The sequence below is a fragment of the Prionailurus bengalensis genome, chromosome B2, assembly GCF_016509475.1.
Source record: "Prionailurus bengalensis isolate Pbe53 chromosome B2, Fcat_Pben_1.1_paternal_pri, whole genome shotgun sequence".
In the NCBI taxonomy this organism is placed as follows: domain Eukaryota; kingdom Metazoa; phylum Chordata; class Mammalia; order Carnivora; family Felidae; genus Prionailurus; species Prionailurus bengalensis.
Genome location: NC_057349.1, coordinates 2,164,147 through 2,186,845, shown reverse-complemented (window position 1 = coordinate 2,186,845; position 22,699 = coordinate 2,164,147). Strand labels below are relative to the sequence as shown.

At 42.9% G+C, this 22,699-nt stretch overlaps 3 protein-coding genes across 5 annotated transcripts in view; all 3 read left to right on the top strand.

Moving 5' to 3' along the window:
* Positions 1–22,397, top strand: part of ZKSCAN8 (zinc finger with KRAB and SCAN domains 8) — a 53,661-nt gene extending 31,264 nt beyond the window's left edge. The window contains exons 8-10 of one of the 3 annotated variants that reach the window (XR_006298834.1): positions 1,067–2,142; positions 3,681–3,787; positions 22,152–22,397. The gene's annotated coding sequence lies outside the window, so the exon portion shown is untranslated. Of the gene's footprint in view, positions 1–1,066; positions 2,143–3,680; positions 3,795–7,366; positions 8,563–22,151 lie in introns of those variants that run through there. The other 2 variants (XR_006298835.1, XR_006298836.1) reach the window with 2 other exon arrangements.
* Positions 1,125–22,397, top strand: LOC122489119 (zinc finger protein with KRAB and SCAN domains 8-like). Its single transcript, XM_043590636.1, has 3 exons — positions 1,125–2,142; positions 3,681–3,794; positions 22,152–22,397. The coding sequence occupies exon 1, from the start codon at positions 1,125–1,127 to the stop codon at positions 1,932–1,934; it is 810 nt and encodes a 269-aa protein (XP_043446571.1). The 3' UTR covers positions 1,935–2,142; positions 3,681–3,794; positions 22,152–22,397.
* LOC122490245 (zinc finger and SCAN domain-containing protein 31-like) lies at positions 18,872–22,128 on the top strand. The gene is made up of 2 exons (XM_043592843.1): positions 18,872–18,880; positions 21,358–22,128. The coding sequence occupies exons 1-2, from the start codon at positions 18,872–18,874 to the stop codon at positions 21,778–21,780; spliced, it is 432 nt and encodes a 143-aa protein (XP_043448778.1). The 3' UTR covers positions 21,781–22,128.
* Positions 22,398–22,699: the final 302 nt, after the last annotated feature.

Genomic DNA, 22,699 nt, shown 5'->3' with positions numbered 1-22,699 from the left:
GGGAGGATGACCCCAGAGGTTAAGTGCCATTCTCATCTCATCAAGGGTACACATCATCAGTTTATTATTGTTGAGACGTAAAACAATTTGTAAAGTGGAAAGAGGCAGAGAAGAGATAATTTGTGTAGTTTAAGTTTGCAGCAAAAGTTTTATCAAGTTTTCTTCCCAGAAGATAAGAGAGGGCACCACGCTGTCCACACATGAGTCCGAAGGAGCCCCATTCTTTGGAGAGGGGAGGGGTCCGTTCTGTCACACTTGCACGGGATACGAAGCATCCCTGTTGCTAAGGTGCTGTCACAGCAACATCAGCGGCAGCAGCGGTGGTGGTAGCAACGGCCAGAGCTTTTATCCCCATGTTTCTCTTCCAGCCAAGTAGTGTGGACTTCTGTGTGAGTGGTAAAAACCCAGCTGTCAGTGAGGCTGCTGTCACTTTTCCAAACTTGTTATCAGTTGAAGTTCTGGTTCTTTTCCCTTCTGTATTTGTATAGTCCTTCATCTGCTCTACTATGTACAAATCTCTTCAATTCCTGTCTTGTTTCCCGACTTAATTAAAGAGGTGAAAAGTCTTTTTAAGTAGGAACTAAGTATTATTTTGTAGTCACTTATATTCCAGATTCTGTGCTGTAGATACCATTATAAAGGGTAATTTTTAAATTTTTTTTTCAACGTTTATTTATTTTTGGGACAGAGAGAGACAGAGCATGAACGGGGGAGGGGCAGAGAGAGAGGGAGACACAGAATTGGAAACAGGCTCCAGGCTCTGAGCCATCAGCCCAGAGCCCGACGCGGGGCTCGAACTCGCGGACCGCGAGATCGTGACCTGGCTGAAGTCGGACGCTTAACCGACTGCGCCACCCAGGCGCCCCAAAAGGGTAATTTTTAAATAGACGTTTGAGTCAGGTGTTCGTTCTAATAGTTTTGTGATATGTTACTTTACAGACATTTGATTGGTGTGGCCTGGGTTTGTCAAGCATGTTTGAGGCTTCTAGTTAAGTCTGTGTCACATCCTACTGCTTTAGCAACAAGGAATAAATTACACTGAAACCTCTACGTGTTATTGTTTCAGAAGCCCAGGCCAGAGGCACGAATAAGGTGTCTATTCGGAAGGGAAGAATTCTGTAAGGATGGACCCACACCAGCAGGTTGCCAGCTTACGGAATGGGAGTACATTACAGGTTTCTGAGCGCGAGAAAACCTCTCAGTACGTGAACCAGGTTCAAAGGCGGGAGGACAGGCCCACGGAAGGGAGACGGTATACCTGTAGTGAATGCGGGAAGAAGTTTGCCCAGAGCTCGGGCCTCGTTCGACATCGGAGAATCCACACTGGCGAGAAGCCCTACGAGTGTGGTCACTGCGGAAAAGCCTTCAGCGTGCGCTCCACCCTCACTGTGCATGAGAGAATCCACACTGGCGAGAAGCCCTATACCTGTAATGAGTGTAGGAAAGGCTTCAGTGTGAGGGCACACCTGATCATACACCAGAGAATCCACAATGGGGAGAAACCGTATGAATGTAATGAGTGTGGCAAAGCATTTAGCGTGAGCTCAGACCTTATCAAACATCAGAGAATCCACTCTGGTGAAAAGCCCTACGAGTGTGACGAGTGTGGGAAAGCCTTCAGCGTGAGCTCCGCCCTCATCAAACATCAGAGAATCCACACAGGAGAGAAGCCGTACGAATGCAAGGAGTGTGGGAAGGCCTTCTATGTGAACTCCGCCCTGATTAACCACCAGAGGATTCACTCTGGAGAAAAGCCGTACGCGTGTGGAGAATGCAGGAAAGCCTTCAGCCAGATCTCAACCCTAATTCATCACCAGAGAATCCATACTGGAGAGAAACCGTACGAGTGTGACGCGTGTGGGAAAGCTTTCCGTGGGAGTTCTAATCTCACTAAGCACCAGAAGATACACGCCAAAGGAAAGTGTCATCATTGATTTATGTGGCGAAGATATTCCAAAGGCCTTTTTTTTTGTATCAGGAGTTAACACTAAGAGAAGGCATGGAAGAAGTTGATGTTTTAATTGATACTTGGTCCTTTAGAATATTGAAGAGTTGAGAAGTCCGTGAAAAGTGCTCCAGAATGACTAGTTAAAGCTCTGAAATCACGTCGACTTCTGAGAATGCGCTTTCACAACTCACAAGGTAAGGCCCTTTAAATACATGTGTACCATGATGTAGTTTGTTTTGGTTTAGTAAGAGCAGATTTCAGTATTTCAAATATTTTTATTTTCCTCATGTGCAAACCTTCTGTTGTTGTTGTTGTTACTGTATTATAGGTAAAACCTATTAAGTTTGAAATTGGAAGTAGTGTTGATTGGCGGGACAGGAACCACATATCCTCATTGTATCTGGAAATAGGAACTGATTGGTCTTCCTTGCTTTGCCTTTGCTGTACCTCCATGCTCTCAGGGGTGATTCGATGGGTTAGTAACCTCCTTGGCAGAGGGTAGACTGCCTTTGTTTTAGGTAGAAATCTAATAGATACTTTGTCAGGGTCATTCTTGCTTAGTCGGCAAAACCCCAGGACTCTTGACTTCCTGAGCCAGTAAATCCCTAAACTTGACTGAGCTTCCTGAACCAAAACAAACAAAAACAAAAAGCCTCTCTAAAAGTGTCAGGTGCTCCGATCCCTTGGATTTGGTGTTTCTCAAGTGTGGTGAGGGCTTTGCAGACTCAAGAGGTATGAGACTGGGCAAGCTTGGGAACTGTTGTTGAGTTGAGGATGGCATTGGTTTTAGGATGACTTTCAAGGATCTATTTGAGTGACTCCTTGAAGTTCGATGCCTCATATCAACCGGGAGAGCTCAGATTTGGGAAGTGGTACAAAGTTAATGAGTTCAGTCTGGAAAATGTCTTTGTCATATCTGGAAATCCCAGTGGAACTGTTCATCAGAATGTACCCTAACTTTCTAATCCCGTCCCCAGACCTACACCCAAAAGTTACACATGCATGTATGAAGCTCATGGAAGAGATCTGGACTTAAAAATTACTTTGTTACTATTTTTCTATATTAATAGTGATTTCTGACCCCTGGGTGGCAGGCCAGGAAATTCTTGTGAACCCTGAAACTAAACCACACGAGGTTCAACATGAACACCAAAGTGATAGAAATTGCAGATTGAGTTGGTCTGCAGTAGGACTTTGTGTTGTAAAGAGATACATAGTTTCCATGATTTCTCATGAGCATCTGAGGCAAGACAGCCCACAGACACACTGGACTCCATGAAGCTTTGAGCCGACTTGTGCGGTCAGGCACTGAGGTCAGGGTTGCATGTGGAAACACACAGCGTGAAGTCTGGTATTGAAGGCGTGCTTACCACTCTGCCCAGGTAAGTTTCAGTATGGACGTGGGGGCTGAAGGCAGAAAAGGTCCCGGTTTTGGAGCGCACACTGAGGAGACAGAACCTCACCGAGGCATGGGGCGTGCTGGAGAGAGTAAGGCACATACTTACGGGCAGCAATGAAGGGCCTCAACAAAACACCAGGAAATTGTCTACGACATTGGGTCGAGGTGTGAATTCCTTTCTCCTGCTTCTTTCTGCCTTTTGACAGTTGAGGAAGACTGGTTTCTCCTTGCTCTGTCCCAGAGAAAGTTCCCTGCCATGCCATTTCTGTTCTGTTATCGTCAGTGTTTTTAGCATTGACTTCTTTGGCGCCAACTGTCTCGGTTTGTCCCTAGGATGGAGGTTTGCAGACAGACTCTTCTGGGTGGAGAATACTCTTCTGAGATCAGCACTGAAGTGATGCCATACCCCACCCCGAACCAGCGCAACTGAATCCTAAGCAGTAAGTGGTGCGTGTCTTGAAGACTTTGAAGGGGGCAGACATTCTGGAGAAACGCATTTCTTCTACTGAAGAATGTAGTGGTGGGAGGGCACGATCCGTGTAACATGGTTATTCCTCGTGAGCTCAAAGTACAGTGTTGATGGTCGCCTGCTGTGGGTTGGGCCTTGTGCCAGGTACTAGGAATACAAAGGCAACTGGAAAAAGCACCCCAGTCTTCAGGGGCCTCCCAGTCTACTTGGGGAGAAAGGTGCAGAGAGAAAACAGTAAGTACAGCGAGAAAGCCACTGGGTTTGTACAGGCTACTTTGCACCGAAGGTGTAAGAACCACTCGTGGAACCATTGAAAAGGCCTCAGGAGGGTGAAATCTTAGAGGAAGAGGGAGTTCTTCGGCCCCAGGAAGAGGGATAAAGGAAGGGACTTTGGGAAAAGCATGTTTAAAAGTATGTGTCTGGGGACACCTGGGTGGCTCAGTCGGTTAAGCGTCTGACTCCTGATACCGGCTCAGGTTGTGATCTTGTGGTCGTGAGTTCGAGCCCCGCATGTGACAGTGTGGAGCCTGCTTGAGATTCTCTCTCTCCCTCTCTCTCTCTGCCCCTCCCCTGCGCCCCCCCCCCCCGTCTCTCTCTCAAAATAAATAAACTTAAAAATTTTTTACTTCATTGTAGTTAACGTACAGTGTTCTATTCGTTTCAGGTGTACAGTGTAGTGACTCAGCTGAAACTGATTTTTGTGTATGAGTGAGGGTCAGATTTCATTCTTTTCCCATATGGATATCCAGCTGATCCTGCATTACTTACAGGAAAGACTGTCTTTTCCCACTGCTGTACAAGGCTCATTTGCATATATCAATTGTCCTATATGCATAGGTCTGTTTCTGGTTCCTCTGTTACGTTCCATTGGTTTATTCGTATTTCCTTGGGTCAGTACCACATTTTCCTAATGATTGTAACTTTACATTACATTTAGGTATTCTGTGGAGCAAATCGTCTTACCCGAGGAGTCCAGCTTGTTTGCCCCTCGTGGGGCAGAGCCACCCTCCCACGCTGGACTCCCAGGCACAGCCACCGTGTGCAGTCTCTGTGTTGCAGTCAAGGATGGCAGGGCTTGTAGGCATCCTCGTGCTGCAGGCCACACCTCCACCTGGAGGCCTGGTATCGGAGACCTTGCCCAAGCAACTCTGCCAAGACTCTCTCACTGGGGTAGAGGAAACTTGAGCACACTTTTCCCCACTCTAACTCTGTATTCCGTACTTTTGCACTCCCAGCTCTCCCCCGGCCCCCAGGAGTGCTCTCTTGGCAGTGAGACAGTCCCCACAGCCGTGCTGATTCTCCTGCCCCTTGCCTGACGCTGTCAGATGAGTAAGAATGGAACACTGCAGGCACCGGCACTTTCTCGTGTTGAGCATCTTGTTAATGCCGTAGCAGGGATTCAAGGCTTAGCTGTTACTTGTGTTTTTTTTAATGTTTATTTATTAATTTTGAGAGAGAGAGAACTCAGGAGGGGCAGGGAGAGGGAGAGAGAGAAAGAATCCCAAGCAGGCTCCTCTCTCTCAGCACGGAACCCGATGCGGGGCTCGAACCTATGAACCATGAGATCGTGACCTGAGCCAGAACCAAGAGTTGAATGCTCAACCGGCTGAGCCACCCAGGTGCACCTCTGACTTTCATTTTTTTTTTTCATTTTTTTTTTTTAACGTTTATTTATTTTTGGGACAGAGAGAGACAGAGCATGAACGGGGGAGGGGCAGAGAGAGAGGGAGACACAGAATCGGAAACAGGCTCCAGGCTCTGAGCCGTCAGCCCAGAGCCTGACGCGGGGCTCGAACTCACGGACCGTGAGATCGTGACCTGAGCTGAAGTCGGATGCTTAACCGACTGCGCCACCCAGGCGCCCCTTATTTTTGTCTGTGTTAACCGACCACCAACACCTGGCAGCTGGTGCACGAAATGGTATGAGAGTGTGCAAGTGGACTTAGTGTCATTATGATCAACTAGACTTTTATTATGTAACCAGCACCTCTCCCCACCCCCAGCTACCACCCCAAATCTGTTGCTCACGGTACAGGACTTAGTCTTGCTTATGTTGTGTGTCAGCTGTGGCTCACGTGCAGATCTGCAACACGTTCTCTCCACTCCAGGACCCAGGCTTGAGGAGTCAAAGAAAAACGGTGGTGGGAACACACAATGGCTTTTACAGGAGAAGCATATATCATTTGCATTTATGTTTCATTAGCCAAAGCAGGTCAAATAGCCAAGCTTAACGATAGGGTGGGGGAAAATAATCCTTACAAAGATGGCAATGAGGAACCAAAAAAAATTGATAAAATCTACCATCGAGAGGGCCAATGTTTATGGAATGCTTTCTATGTCGGGGCTTTTTCTGAGTGCCTTATGTGTGTATTTGTCAATAACAAACAGTGGTATGAGATACATACCACTACCATTTTACAGCTGCAGACGTTGAGGAGCAGAGACATTAAATAACTTGGTCATTTGGCCAGGAAATGGTCAAGCTGGGGATTGAAACCAGGAGTGTAAGGTGACGACCTGTTCTCTTAACTACTAAGCTGTAACGTGAAAGTTTCAGCATGAAGGTTGTTCTTATGCCGGCGTGGGCTTCAAGGAGCCAGTATGTTACGCTGGTAAAATCTTTCAAGGTGTGAGATTCAAGAGCCCTTGGTTCCAACCTGTTTTTACCTCTAAGTAACCATATTAGGCTAGACTAACGCCACCTAGCTGAGCCTCAGTTTCTATATCCTTAAAAATAAAGGAGACATGTCAAATATGTTGACATCCCTTCCAGCTTTGAGATTTTTGTAATCTCTCCAGATAGATAGTAAAATGCTTTGCCGATGTGATGGCCTCTTTAGTCTGCTCCTTTATATGTGGTTATGTTCACAGGTGACTTGAAGAAGTGTTACGTCTCCTCCCTAGTCCCTTCCTTCTGTTTTACTTCTATTTTATGTTAGTGAGAATACTACTAGTAGTAGTAACTTCCACTTACTGGGACCTTCTCTGTTCCAGGTACCTTTTCAAGCTCCTTCGGTAAATTATTTCATTTAAAAATATAGACGCTAGGGGCGCCTTGGTGGCTCAGTCCGTTAAGCGTCCGACTTCAGCTCAGGTCATGATCTCACAGCCCATGAGTTCGAGCCCCGCATCGGGCTCTGTGCTGACAGCTCAGATCCTGGAGCTTGTTTCAGATTCTGTGTCTCTGGCTCTCTATGCCCCTCCCCTGCTCATGCTCTGTCTCTCTCTCTCTCAAAAATAAATAAAAACATTAAAAAATTTTTTAAATATATAGGTGCTATACTTAGAAGAGAAGAAAGGCTGAAAAAAGTGCTCTTAAACATCCATATTTGAGCACTTTTAAAAAAGCACAGGAAAATAGCCCAAAGAAAGCAAAGGGAAAGAGCAGAAATTAATGAAAAACACGTGTACAGTCTTACTTAGGACTTTCGCATATGAAAAGCCCTATTCTGGGTGATTTCTCTCCTAGGTTGCTCTCATTTGTTACATTTGACTCCTTTTCCCCCTCTGAGGAAAGGGTGCCTATTTCATGATCAACCTGTTCTTTCAGAGGGTGACTCCTGGCCTTAGACAAGGAGTCTATCTCCCTGCAGAGTTTTGTGGAAGTCTAGCACGGAGGACTAAATGGGAACATTCCCCAGGGCCTCCACAAGTCCAGGGGCTTCTGAATAGTTCAGCCAAGTGAGGGAGGAGCCCCTTTGAGGACTCACAGCTTGCACTGCTTCAAGCCAAGGACAGTATCACTCTGATAAAGGGATAAGTCTCACTGATAAGTATCTGATAAGTATCACTCTGGTAAAGACACTTGCGAGAACCTGCCCTGAAGTTCACTTCTGTCAGTGCCCTGGGAGTGGGAAATTCTCCCTTCGCCTTGCGCACAATTTCAGCTTCAGCTGCGATAAAAGCATCAGCTGCTCAGTCTAACGTGAGTGCTCCAGAAATGTCTCTCCCTGAGAAAACAAACCCTGGAGCACCAGCAGTCCTGACCGAGCCGACTTGAGGAAGACTTGAGGAAACCCTATGAGGATTCTCAGCCCGGAAGGACCGTCAGTGTAAACCCAGGTCCCGTGGCACTGCACAGCAGAGAAGCCACCTAAGGAAGAGTCCCACGAGAGTAAAGAATGTGGCAAAGCCTGCGGATACTGGGAGGGTCTTGTCAGGCGTCAGAGGACCCGTGAGGATATCTTCAGTGCTGTAAATGTTCGTGTGAGCTCAGCTCTCATCAAACAGAAGCAAATTCATCTTGGACGCGAGTGCGTAGGCAGAAGGTCTTCATTTGGAAGCAGCGCTTCTTGCCAGAAAACCCACAAATGGAAAAATGTGGGAAGGGCTTCACTAAGATCAGTCTTCTCCATCAGTAAATACACCCTGGAGCAAAGCCCTATATGTGTGACTGCTCTGGGGACCTTTCAGCGTTAGCTCAGTTCTTACAGTGGATCAGAGATTGCTCTTTGAGTGTAAGTGATACGGGAAAGCCTTCAGTCAAAGTTCAAATCTTACCAAACATCAGTCAGTACTGGAGAGAAGTCTTCTGCCTGGGGCAGGTATGAACTCCTTTCTTCAGACATCAAAGGATACACAACAAAAATAAACTTCAATTGTCAAATGTATGGTAAAGGTATAGTACAGGACTTTTTCAACATCAAGCATCACAGTTAAGTAGGAAGAGCAAGCAACTCTGGATCTCAGGGTCATGAGTTTGAGCCCCATATTGGGCCTAGAGATTATTAAATAAATAAAAACTTTTGGGGCGCCTGGGTGGCGCAGTCGATTAAGCGTCCGACTTCAGCCAGGTCACGATCTTGCAGTCCGTGAGTTCGAGCCCCGCGTCGGGCTCTGGGCTGATGGCTCAGAGCCTGGAGCCTGTTTCCGATTCTGTGTCTCCCTCTCTCTCTGCCCCTCCCCCGTTCATGCTCTGTCTCTCTCTGTCCCAAAAATAAATAAACGTTGAAAAAAAAATTTTTTTTAATAAATAAATAAATAAATAAAAACTTTAAAAATCCAACTGCATACAATCATTTGACCATTTTATGGAATTAAGACAAGTGTTTATTAGAGACTTTGTCAGGTCACTTCATGGGGAAAGGTGAATTAAAACATCTGTGACAGATCTCTATGGGTATTTAACTTTCTTGGCACAGTTAGCTTTCATTTTCTGTAGTAAAGGTAGAGAATGGGGGGAAAGTCTTTATTCACAACCTTTGATGATTGAAACATTATTATATTTATTTTTGGCTTGGAATTCATGATGCTAATTAAAATAGTTTTTCTAAGAATGATTTTGACATTAATTCCTTTGACGCATTTCTACCAGACTTACTCCCTTTTATTTTTAGAGTGTTAGTATCTGGGAAATGCTGCAAATATCTGTGGTTTGGTAAATCGTTTCACAGAATTTCCTATGCCTTTGGGCAGAAAAAGTAGATGAAGACACATGGGTGGGCCATGTGAACTTGTGATTTGCTAAACAACAGACCAAATTTACCTTGTTCACTTTGTGTGTCTAATATATGGAAGGAATAGTGACCCATACGGAGAAGGCTTGAGCATGTGCTCAGTGAAGGGTTCTGCTTGTGGGTTGGTAGCAAGTCAGCCTGAAGAGGGAGCTGTCACAGTGTGTCATCGGATCTGCCGCCTTCCCAGGCCTGTCCACAAATGAGAGTGGTTATTACTCAGTGTGGATTCGTTGTGAACTCACTTCATGGAATATCATAATCATTGGTCTGTGTGTGGCCTTTTGTTTTTATGCATTTTATTTTATCTCTGCCCCCCATCCCAGTCCCATTTCTCCCACTTCCTTCCAGTCACCCATAAACCGTTGTGTTCTATCTCATTCTATGCCCTTCTGCTTTTTGAAGCCAATGAACTATGAATAACAATTCACTAGGCAGGTCGAATCCTCTGCTGTGAGGTGGTTACTTAAGTCATTTGCTCTAATGACTAAGTGAAAACCATTTAGGGTGTTCACCAGCTTTGCTGTGAACACCTTTGGGAGTGTTTTTCTGGGGAGCATACACAGGAACGAAACTGCTGGCCCACAGGTTACGCACAGTTTAAATTGCACTGGCACGTAATTGTTCTTTTTCCGTGTGAACTAACGGATCTGTCTGGTATCTTAACCTGATGGTGATGTCACCTGTCCCACATGGGTTTTGGGAGCTGCAGACTTCCAAACAATGCAGGTACTTTCTCATCTGGTGGCGCCGTGGGGTGAGGCAGATCTCCAAGACAGAAATAAAGAAACCTCAACTTCAAAAATAATGCCTGACTTCTCAGGGTCTGGTGATGCGAACTGATACTGCTACTTAAAATGCAGTGTGATCCTAAAAGCTACATACCAGACCATCCTGTGTGTAAAGGGGAAACAAAATACTTTTCTAAGAACATCCCAGAAAGGGAGTGTAGCAGGTGCAAAGGTGCTGACATACTGGAGAAACAGCACGGCCGGTGAGACAGCAAGAAGAGAGGAGGACACAGGTGAAGGGAGATGGCCTATAGAAATGACCTTTGGGTTTTACCCTGAGTGAAATGGAAAGCTTATGGCTGGATTTTAAGCAAAGATGTGGCGTAATCGGTCTTGGGCTTTGAAAGGATTCCTCTAGCTGCCTTGTGAAGACTATAAAGGGACAGGAGTGGGCACTAGGAGAACAGTTAGGAGCCAATGAGGTAATCTAGGCAGGAGCCTACCGTGCCTTGGACACAGGTGCTCAGCAGAGGTGGTGACAAGCGATGGATCCTGGTTACACATTGAAGACCATGCCACAAGGATTTTGCTCATGGATAAGATCGAAAGAAGAGGCAAGAATGACCCAAGTGTTTTGGCGTGGAAGAACAGAGCGACCTTAACAGAGATGAGAGGATGCGGCTGGAACAGTTCTTTTTGAACAAGTGAATGTGGGGTATAAGTTAGTGCCTCCCAGAAGTTTGGCTGTTTGAGAAAAAAGGAACATTCTCGGCACAGTCTGCCTGTCAGCCCAGAGCATTCTTCGGCCACACCGGGCTGAGTCCCAGATGAAAGACTTTTCTTACAGGCACTTCCCTCTTCCTCCACCCAGCTGCTCCTGAAGACCGGGGACTTACGAAAGCAGTATTTTCTCAGCCACATTGTAGAAAGGACATAGACGTAAATTGCTGAGTGACATCGTGGAGTTGTCTGATTTAAATTTACAGAATGAGATAAACTGCCTGCCTCTGAGAGTTACAGCAGGTCAGTTCTAACCTCCGAGTCCATAGTTTCTTGGGAAATATTACCTGTGGTATATTCTTCTTTTTGAAGAGTAATCAAATTAGTGATATGTAAATGTTCTCTTAGGTTAGAATGTTAAAATAGGAGTTGGAATGGAAATCACTTAATAGCTATTCAGCCTGCAAGAACATGCACCCGGAATTCTGCTTGGGGTAATGGTGGACAGAGTCCTATGGACCAGTTCTCCCACTGAGAAGTGGGGACGCTGGGCAAAATGCTTTTTAAAAAAATCTATCCAAACACATTAAAGAGCTAATTTGATAATAAAAGATTAGAGTGAAAGAGTTTGTATATTTAAGGAGATGATCCTTTCTTTGGGCATCTTCTGATTCTGGAAAGGGTACTGAGAGGGTGAGTCAAACTCTTGATAGGGTCACAGAAAAAAAGTCACCAAAATTGGATTCTGGAGACTGCCAACGTAGGAGGTAGTGCAGGTAAATGCCCTCACTCCAGTATGTGGGACCCCAAAGACTGTCCTCTAAAAGTACACGAACCACACATAGGCTCTCACAGAGGCCACTGCTCTGCTTTGAATCCTAATCTCTACAGTGGATTTAAGTGATTCCATAATGCCAGTGCCCACAGGTACTGGGAGGTCGTCTCTATATGAATGTAATATTCTCTTAGGTCTGAAACTATTTCTATAAGCAATTTTGCAAAAATAAATTTTAAAAATTAGGAACATGAGAAGACAAATGACACAAAATCCAAGAGAAGCAACTGATAGTAGAAACACATGTGGGAGGAACACCTGGGTGCCTCAGTTGGTTAAGCCTCTGACTGTCGATTTTGGCTCAGGTCACAATCTCCTGGTTCATGAGTTTGAGCCCCACATTGGGCTCTGCACCCGCTTGGGATTCTCCTGTCGCTGCTCCACCCTAACCCTCTCAAAAATCAATTTTTAAAACTTAAAAATTTAAGTTAAAATGGATCAAAGATGTAAAGGTGAGAGCTAAAACTTTAAAACATTTAGAAGAAATCTGGTGTAAATATGACCTTGGGTTAAGGCAGTGATTTCTTCAGTAACACCAGAAACTCAAGAAACAAAATTAAAAATAGAGAAATTGGACTTCATCAAATTACAAACCTTTTTTGCTTCAAAGAACACTATCAACAAAGTGAAAAGACCTCCCATGGAACAGAAGAAAATATTGGCAAGTCATGTATCTGATAAGGATCTAGTACCCAGGATACATAAAGAACTCTTACAACTCAGCAACAAAAAGACTGACAACCCAATTTAAAAATGGTCAAAGGCTTTGAATAGATATTTCTTCCAAGAAGATATGCAAATGGACAATAAGTCCATGAAAAGATGCACATCATTCTACATTAGGAAAATTCAAATCAAAGCCATGAGATACCACTTCACACCCAGTAATGTAGCTATAATAAAGATAGGAACAGGTGTTCACAGGGATGTAGAGAAATTAGAACCCTCCTGCATTGCTGGTGAAAATATAAAATGGTGTAGCCACCTTGGAAAATTGTTTAGAAGTTCCTCAGAAAGTTAAACATAGAGTTACCATATAACCCAGCAATTCCCCTCCTAGTTACATATTTTTTAAAAAATTTTGAAAACAGGTGTTCAAATAAAAACTACATATGGGAGCGCCTGAGTGGCTCAGTCGGTTAAGTGTCTGACTTCAGCTCAGGTCATGATCTCACAGTCTGTGAGTTCGAGCCCCGCGTCGGGCTATGTGCTGACAGCTCAGAGCCTGGAGCCTGCTTCAGATTCTGTGTCTCCCTCTCTCTCTGACCCTCCCCTGCTCACACACTGTCTCTCTCTGAGTCAAAAATAAATAAAAACATTAAAAAAAAAAACTGTACATATGGGAATGCAAGCTGGTGCAGCCACTCTGGAAAACAGTATGGAGTTTCCTCAGAAAATTAAAAATAGAACTACCCTACGACCCAGCCATTGCACTACTAGGTATTTATCCATGGGATACAGGTGTGCTGTTTCGAAGGAGCACATGCACCCCAATGTTTATAGCACCAGTATCAACAATAGCCAAAGTATGGAAAGAGCCCAAATGTCCATCGATGGATGAATGGATAAAAAGATGTGGTATATATACACAATGGGGTATTACTCAGCAATCAAAAAGAATGAAAACTTGCCATTTGCAACTACGTGGATGGAACTGGAGGGTATTATGCTAAGTGAAATTAGTCAGAGAAAGACAAAAATCATATCACTTCACTCATATGAGGACTTTAAGAGACAAAACAGATGACCATAAGGGAAGGGAAACAATATAAAAACAGGGAGAGGGACAAAACAGACAAGACTCATAAATATGGAGAACAAACAGGGTTGCTGGAGGGGTTGTGGGAGGGGGGATGGGCTAAATGGGTAAGGGGCACTAAGTAATGTACTCCTGAAATCATTGTTGCACTATATGCTAACTAATTTGGATGTAAATTTTTAAAAATAAATTAAAAAAAAACTGTACATAAATGTTCACAGTAGAACTATTCATAATAACCGAAAAGTAGAAACAATCCATTTCTGTTGATTAATAAATGAATAAACAATTGTGCTATAATCATATAATGGTACATTATTCAACCATAAAAAAGAATGAAGTATTTATACATGCTGTAACATGGATGAACCTTGAAAACATTACACTAAATGAAGGAAGACAAAAAAAGGCCACATAGTGTATGATTCTATTTTACAAAATGTCCCAAATAGGAAAATCCACAGAGACAGAAAGTAGATTCATGGTTGCCAGGGATGAGAGGTATGGGAAGTGACTGGTAATGTAAACAGAGATGGAAACTTTAAAAATTAATGAAAAGGAAATAATAATAAAAAACACTGGGGCGCCTGGGTGGCTCGGTCTGACTTTGGCTCAGGTCATGATCTCACGGTCCGTGAGTTCGAGCCCCGCGTCGGGCTCTGTGCTGACCGCTCAGAGCCTGGAGCCTGTTTCAGATTCTGTGTCTCCCTCTCTCTCTGCCCCTCCCTTGTTCATGCTCTGTCTCTCTCTGTCTCAAAAATAAATAAACGTTAAAAAAAAATTAAAAAAATAATAATAATAAAAAACACCATAACAAATGAAGAATGCTTTGAAGGACTCATCAGTAGACTGGACAATCATTACACACTACTAATGGTGTGGATTTATTTTGGGGTGATGAAAATGTTCTCGAATTAGATAGTGATGATGGTATCTCAAATTTGTAAATATACTAAAAATCACTGAATATTACACGTTAAGAGGATGAATTCTATGTCCTGTGAATTATATCTCGATAAAAAATATTAAAATCTATTCATTCCATGTAGGGGAAGGGAATACCCAGGCCTGGTCTTACCTTCCCATACAGGGGAAGAGCAAGCCCCAGCCTGTTCTGTCCTTCCTGTCTCATATAAGGAAGAAAAGGGAACAAAAACTGAGAGGCACTTGTGAATATCACAGTCCAAGGCCACAGACTCCCTGAAAGACTGAAACCTAATCTCAGGACTCTAGAATGCTGCCCTCCCCTCACCCTATCGCCACATTAATAGGGATCCTGTATAACACGGGAAACAATTGGAACAATTGCATAGCTTAGTTCTATTTAAGAAGTCCAGAGGGAAACCCAGAAGCAAAAGGTAAGGCAAAAACACAGACACCAGACCAAACTTTAGCTCTGATACCTACAGCTATAGCAAACAATAAATACCCAAATTCTACCTACAAACACATAAAATCCCACACTATTTATCTAAAGACCTATTTACCTCAGTTCTTTTTACCTAATTTATTATGTCTGGTTTTCAAAAAACAACAACAAAAGAAGGCACACTAAAAGGTAAAAAGCAGGGGCACCTGACTGGCTCAGTCGATAGTGCATGTGACTCTTGATCTCAGGGTCATGAGTTTGAGCCCAACGTTGTAGAGATTACTAAAAAATAATAATAATAATCACAATTTAAAATTTAAAGTAAGGTAGCAGTAATCAAAACTAAACTTAGATTCAGCAGAGATGTTGGAATTACCAGACCAGGAATTTAGAAGAACTATGATTAATATGCTAAAGGCTCTAATGGGAAAAGTAAACAACATGCAAGAACAGACTGGTAATGTAAACAGATGGAAACTTTAAGAATTAATGAAAAGGAAATAATAATAATAAACACCCTAACAAATGAAGAATGCTTTGAAGGACTCATCAATAGACTGGACGAGGCCAAAGAACCAGAGAGGTTGAAGAAATGTCACCGATAGAAACTTGCCAAACTGAAAGGCAAGGAGAAAAGAATTAAAAGGAGGGAAAAGAATAAGAACTTTGAGGCAAAAGGCAAAGTATAATTCATATGCTAAGGGAGAGGAATGAAATCAGATAAAATGCTCAATTAAAGCCTCAGAAGGCAGAAAGAGTGGAAGAAGAAAAAAAAAAAAAAAAACAAGAGCCATGAATAGAAAACAGTAACAAAAATTATAGGTATTAACTGACCTATATCAATAATCACTTCATTTAAAAAAATTTTTTAACATTCATTTTTCAGAGACAGAGACAGAGTGTGAGTGAGGGAGGGGCAGAGAGAGAGGGAGACACAGAACTGGAAGCAGGCTCTAGGCTCTGGGCTGTCAGCACAGAGCCCAATGCGGGGCTCAAACTCACAAACTGTGAGATCAGGACCTGAACTGAAGTTGGACGCTTAACCGACTGAGCCACCCAGGGCACCAATAATCACTTCATTTTTTTAAAGTTTTATTTATTTTTAAGTAATCTCTACACCCAATGTGGGGCTTGAACTCATGACTCTGAGATCAAGAGACACATGTTCCTCCAACTAAACCAGCTAGGTGCCCTTCAATAATCACTTTAAACATCAGTGGTCTAGGGGCGCCTGGGTGGCGCAGTCGGTTAAGCGTCCGACTTCAGCCAGGTCACGATCTTGCAGTCTGTGAGTTCTAGCCCCGCGTCGGGCTCTGGGCTGATGGCTCAGAGCCTGGAGCCTGCTTCCGATTCTGTGTCTCCCTCTCTCTCTGCCCCTCCCCTGTTCATGCTCTGTCTCTCTCTGTCCCAAAAATAAAAATAAAAAACGTTGAAAAAAAAAAATTAAAAAAAAAAAAAAAAACATCAGTGGTCTAAATATACCAATTGAAAGACAGAGTCTGGTTAAATAAAATTTAAATTAAAAAAAAAAAAAGGCAGGTGGGGGGAATCTCCTAGATCACTAAAAAAAAGAAAGTGAATTAAAAACAGGAAAAAGGGGTGCCTGGGTGGCTCAGTCGGTTAAGCATCCGACTTTGGCTTAGGTCATGATCTCATGGTTCGTGAGTTCGAGATTCACATAGGGCTCTGTGCTGACAGCCTGGGGCGTGCTTCGGATTCTGAGTCTCCCCCTCTCTCTGTCCTTCCCCCACTCATGCTCTCTCTCTCTCTCTGTCAAAAATAAATAAACATTAAAAAAATTTTTTTAATTAAAAAAAGAAATCAAGACCCAACTTTTAAGTTCTCTACGAGAACCACTCTTTAAATGTAAAGACACAGATTAAAGAGATGAAGAAAGATACACCATGCTAACACTCATCATACAAAAGGTGGAGGGCTGCCTGGGGGCTCAGTCAGTTAAGCGTCCAACTTTGGCTCAGGTCATGATCTTACAGCTGGTTTGTGGGTTTGAGCCCCATGTCTGGTTCTGTGCTGACAGCTCAGAGCCTGGAGCCTGCTTCAGATTCTGTGTCTCCCTCTCTCTCTGCCCCTCCCCTGCTCACACTCTGTCTCTCAAAAATAATAAAACAAAAACAAAAAAGGTAGAGTAGAGGTGCTTGGGTGGCCCAGTCAGTTAAGCATCCCACTCTTGATTTGGCCCAGGTCATGATCTCATGATTCAATTCGTGAGATTGAAACCCTGAGCCTGCTTGGGATTCTCTCTCTGCCCCTCCCCCGCTTGTGCTTTCTCTTTCTCTCAAAATAAAATACACTTGAAAGAAAGAAAGAAAGAAAGAAAGAAAGAAAGAAAGAAAGAAAGAAAGAAAAAGAAAGAAAGAAAAAGAAAGAGTGTGAATGGAACTAAAGGGTATTATGCTAAGCGAAATTAGCCAGTCAGAGAAAGACAGATCTCATATGACTTCATGCATATGAGGAGTTTAAGATACAAAGCAGATGAACATAAGGGAAGGGAAGCAAAAATAATATAAAAACAGTGAGGGGGACAAAACATAAGAGACTCTTAAATACGGAGAACAAACTGAGGGTTGCTGGAGGGGTTGTGGGAGGGGGGATGGGCTAAGTGGGCAAGGGGCATTAGGGAGGACACCTGTCTGGATGAGCACAGGGTGATACATAGGGGATGGATCACTGGAATCTACTCCTGAAATCATTATAGCACTGTATGCTAACTAACTTAGATGTAAATTACAAAATAAAAAAATTTAAAAGGAAGTTGTAGTAACTATATTAATCTTAGACAAAGCCAGCTTTAGAGCAAGAAAATTTACTGGGGATAAAGAGGGACATTATATAATGACAAAGGAGTCAGTTTTCCATGAAGACATTACAATATTTTATGTATATGCACCAAGCAATGGAGTGTCAAAATACAGAAGGCAAAAACTGGTACAAATGCAAGGAGAAATAGATGAATCCACTCTTAGATTTAGAGGCCTTAACATCCCTTTTTCAGTAATGGAAAAATCCAGTAGGCACAAAACAAGTAAGGACATAGTCGGATTGAATAACAGTGTCATTCAGTTGGTTGTAGTTGATATCCGTAGAATACTTTATCCAACAACAGCAAAATACTCATTTCTCTCAAGCACCCATGGAACATTCACCAATATTGGCCACATTCCGATGGCCATAAAATACACCTTAACAAACTTAAAAGAATACAAATCATACTAAGTACGCTCTCAGACCACAATGGATTTCAAAGAAATCAGTAACAGAAAGATAAGTGGAAAATCCCAAAAGATTTGGAAGTTAAACAACATACTTCTAAATAAAACATGGGTCAAATAAGTCTCAAGAGAAATATAAAAATGTTTTGAACTAAATGAATACTTCTCAAAATTTGTGGGATGATGCAGAAACATTGTTTAGAGGAAAATTTATACCATTGAATGTATATATTAGAATAGAAAAAATGTCTAAAATCAAAAATGTAAGCTTCCATTTTAGGAAATTAGAAGAAGAGCAAATTAAGTCCAAAATGAGCAGAAGAAAAAGAAATAAAAATTGGAGCAGATATCAGTGAAGCTGAAAACAGGAAATCAATAGAAAAAAATCAGTGAAACCAAAAGCTGTTTGTTTTTATTTTTTTTAAGATCAATAAAACTGATAAACTTCTAGCCAAGTTAGCTAAGGAAAAGAGAGAAAGAAGACACAAACTTTAATATCACTGTGGATTCTATAGATATTAAAAAAAGGAATATCATGAACAACTCTATGCCCACAATTTTTTAACCTAGATGAATCGTACCAATTTTTTGAAGGACACTACAATTCTGATTTCAATTACAATGTGTGGGTCTTTTTTTCCCACACCACCAAGCAGTTCTCAGATATCAGGTGGGTGTTATGCAATTCAACTCAATTCTGATACTATCTACCTGGAGATGGCATCAGATCTTCTCTGTTAAGGGCTCAGTCCTGCAAGACTGCCCCCTCTCCCCACCTAAGATGCCAATCACAAGTCCTAGGTTGTTACCTGAGCTTCAGACAACAAACTATAGATGGGAGGGACCAATGACCCCATCCTTTGGTTTGATTAATTTGCTAAAATGGCTCCAAAACTCAGGGAACCAGTTTACTTACTAGAATACTGGTTAATTATAAAAGGATAGAATTCAGGAACAGATGCACAGGGTAAGGTATTGAAGAATGGTGCAGGACTCCCATACCCTCTCTGAGCATACCACTCTTCCCAAATCTGTGTTCACCAACCAGGAAGCTCTCCTAAGCCCCTTCTTTTGGGTTTTTGTGGAAGCTTCATTACATAGACATGATTGATTAAATCATTGTCCATTGGTGATTGAACTCGATCTCCAGCCACCCCTTGCTGGGCGGGGGGGGGGGGGGGGGGGGGTTACTTACAGTTCCAACCTTCTAATCACATGGTTGGCCCCTCTGACAACCAAGCCCCCACCCTGAGGTGCTTCCTAAAATTCACCCTATTAACATAACAAAAGATCTCTTTGTCACTCTCAACACTGAATGGAGAGGAAGACCAAATATATGGTTTTTATTACAAGTCACAAAATCACAAACACAATTACCAAAACTCACACAAGGAGAAATGGACAATCTGAGTTGGCCTATATCTGTTAAAGAAATTAAAACAATAATTAATCTTCCCAAAGTACCAGGTACAGATAGGTTCACTGGTGAGTTCTACCAAATATTTAAATAAAAATTATGTGACTGCTGTACTATATCATTTTTTTTACATTTATTTATTTCAGAAAGAGAGCGAGCAGGGGAGGGGCAGAGAGAGGGAGAGAGAAATTCCAAGCAGGCTCTGCACTGTTAGCACAGAGCCCAATGCCAGGCTCAAACACATAAACTGTGAGATCATGACCTCAGCTGAAATCAAGAGTGGGACGCTTAACCAACTGAGCTATCCAGGCACCCCAATGCTGTACTATCTCTTAACGATAATGAAAGCATAGAGGAATACTTCCTAATTCATTTTATGAGGCCAGTATTATCCCAATACCAAAACCAGACAAAGTTATTACAAGATGGGAAAACTGCAGACCAATATATATTTCATAGATAGATTGAAAAATCTTTACTAGAACATGAGTAAATTGATTCCAACAATGTATAGGAAGAACTGTATACTATATCCAAGTGAAATTTATTCTTGGTATGCAAATCTGGTTCACTATTTGAAAATCAGTTAATGTAATTTATCTCATCAATAGGCTAAAGAAGAAATGTCATATAATCATATCAACAGATGCAGAAAAAGCATCTGACAAAATCAAACACATTTATAATAAAAACTCTCAGCAAACTAGGGATAGAGAGGGAACTTCCTCAACTTAATAAAGAATATCTACAAAAACCTACAGCTAACATTATATTTAATGGTAAAAAAAAACAAATGCTTTCCTATTTAGATGAGGAAGAGGATAAAGACGTCCCTTCTCACCATTCCCACTTAACACCATACTGGAAGACTTATGTAACGCAACAAATGAGAAAAAGAAATGAAAGTAATGTAGTTTGGGAAGGAAGAAATAAAACTGGCTGTTTGCCATAACATGATTGTCTCTGTAGAATATCCTAAAGAATAAAAAATAAAAATAAAAACCCTTCCTGGACCTAATAAGTGATTATAGCAAGGTTGCAGGATTCCGCTTAATACAGAAAAGTCAATTGCTTTCTTATATAACAGCAATGAACAACAGGATTTTGTTTTTTTTGTTGTTGTTGTTGTTTTTCAACGTTTATTTATTTTTGGGACAGAGAGAGACAGAGCGTGAACGGGGGAGGGGCAGAGAGAGAGGGAGACACAGAATCGGAAACAGGCTCCAGGCTCTGAGCCATCAGCCCAGAGCCCAACGCGGGGCTTGAACTCACGGACCGCGAGATCGTGACCTGGCTGAAGTCGGACGCTTAACCGACTGCGCCACCCAGGCGCCCCAGGATTTTGAAATTAACATTTACCTTAGCACCAAAAAGATAAATACATAATTTGGTATAAATCTAACAAAATGTGTACAAGATCTCCATGAGGAAAACTATAAAACTCTGATGAAAGAAATCAAAGATCTAAATACAGTAGGAGATATTTCATGTACATGGATAGAAGACTCTGTTGTCATGATTGTCATTCCTCCCAATTAAATTATAGATACAATGTAATCCCAGTTAGTTCTTTTGTAGATACCAATAAATTGGTTTTTTTAATGTTTATTTATTTTTTTTGAGAGAGAGAGAGAGCAAGCATGAGCGGGGCAGGGGCAGAGAGAGAGGGAGAGAGAGAGAGAGAGAGAGGGAGAGAGAGAGAATCCCAAGCAGGCTCCACGCTATCAGCACAAAGCCCAATGCGGGGCTACATCCCATGACCATGAGATCATGACCTGAGCTGAAATCAAGAGTCCGACACTTCACCAACTAAGCCATCCAGGCGCCCCTCCAACAAATTGATTCTAAAGTCTATACAGAGAGACCGCAGACCCAGAATAGCTAACTCAGCATTAAAGGAAACAACAGACGACTGACCCTCCCTGACTTCAAGACCAGTTATAAATCTACAGAAATCAAGACACATGATATTGGCAAAAACAATACACAAATAGATGAACAGAGTGGGATAGAGAGCCCAGAAATAGACACATACTCCTGAGGTCCACACCAAGGAGGAACAGGAGGCTCTGAGTGTAGTGAAGGTGGAGGAAGAGAAGGACCCTTCCTGGGAGCAGAAGCCTGGATGGCTGGGGGAGGTGCACCTTTATCAGGAGGTCTTACACCAGCGCTTCAGGCTCTTCCGTTACCAGGAGACGCCTGGGCCCCGGGAGGCGCTGCGCCGGCTCCCCGAGCTGTGCCGCCAGTGGCTGCGGCCCGAGACCCACAGCAAGGAGCAGATCCTGGGGCTGCTGGTGCTGGAGCAGCTCATGACCATCCTGCCCGCGGAGCTCCAGGCCTGGGTGCGGGGACAGCACCCGGAGAGCCGGGAGCAGGCGGTGACCGTGTTGGAGAGTTTGGAGACAGCACGCAACAGGTGGGGAAAGGTTAATCCACCGTTCCTTGATTAGACACGAAGGGTCTGCCAGCAAAGAGAGGGGTCCTGTGCAAGCGAGGGGATTTCCAGCCCTTGTTGCTGGGCTAAAGCGTTGTCCTTTTGTTTTCTCTTTGAAGCTCTGCTGCTTATGTGTTTTGTGTGAATTGATTATGACACAGATCTCTTTATTCTGCTTCCTGTATCCATAGGAATTGTTTACAACATGTTATTTTTTAGTAATCTCTACAACCAGCGAGGAGTTTGAACTTCGACCCGAGATCGCGGGCTCCACTGAGCAGCCACGCGCCCCCGTAGCAGATTTTTTTAAATCAAATTTTGAGGTTTTAGCTATTGCCCGGTATCTGTGATGGTCTTGTAAACCCAGCTCTACCTGTATGTCCTTAGGTTGAAGCCAAGCTCTACAAACAAGGACGTGGCACCTGTGAGCCTTGCAGATCAGCCCTGACCGTCCAGCCAAAGTGTGATCCTTGGGAGCACAGGCCTGTGCAAGAGAACAAAGCCTCAAAATGTGAATCCTGGTGGAGGTTTTGAAGCACTGAGTAGATCGCATCCGCCTGGGAGCTGTATTTCTGGCAAGAAAAGTGGTGTCTGGGGGTAGAATAAATTTAACACCAAAAGGTTATTTACAAAGTGAGCATATCCGGAGCTGATTTAATTTTGAATTAAGATACTCAAAATTGTTGAATTTTGGTTTTGTTTTTATTTTATTTTATTTTATTTTATTTTATTTTATTTTATTTTATTTTATTATGTTCTGCTTAAGATAGCACTTTTCAATTCTATGAATCCAATCACCAAGGAACTATTTAAAAATATAGATGCCCATCGGGCGCCTGGGTGGCTCACGGTTGAGCATCTGACTTTGGATCAGGTCACCATCTCACTGTTAGTGGGTTCGAGCCCCACATCGGGTTCTGTGCTGACAGCTCAGA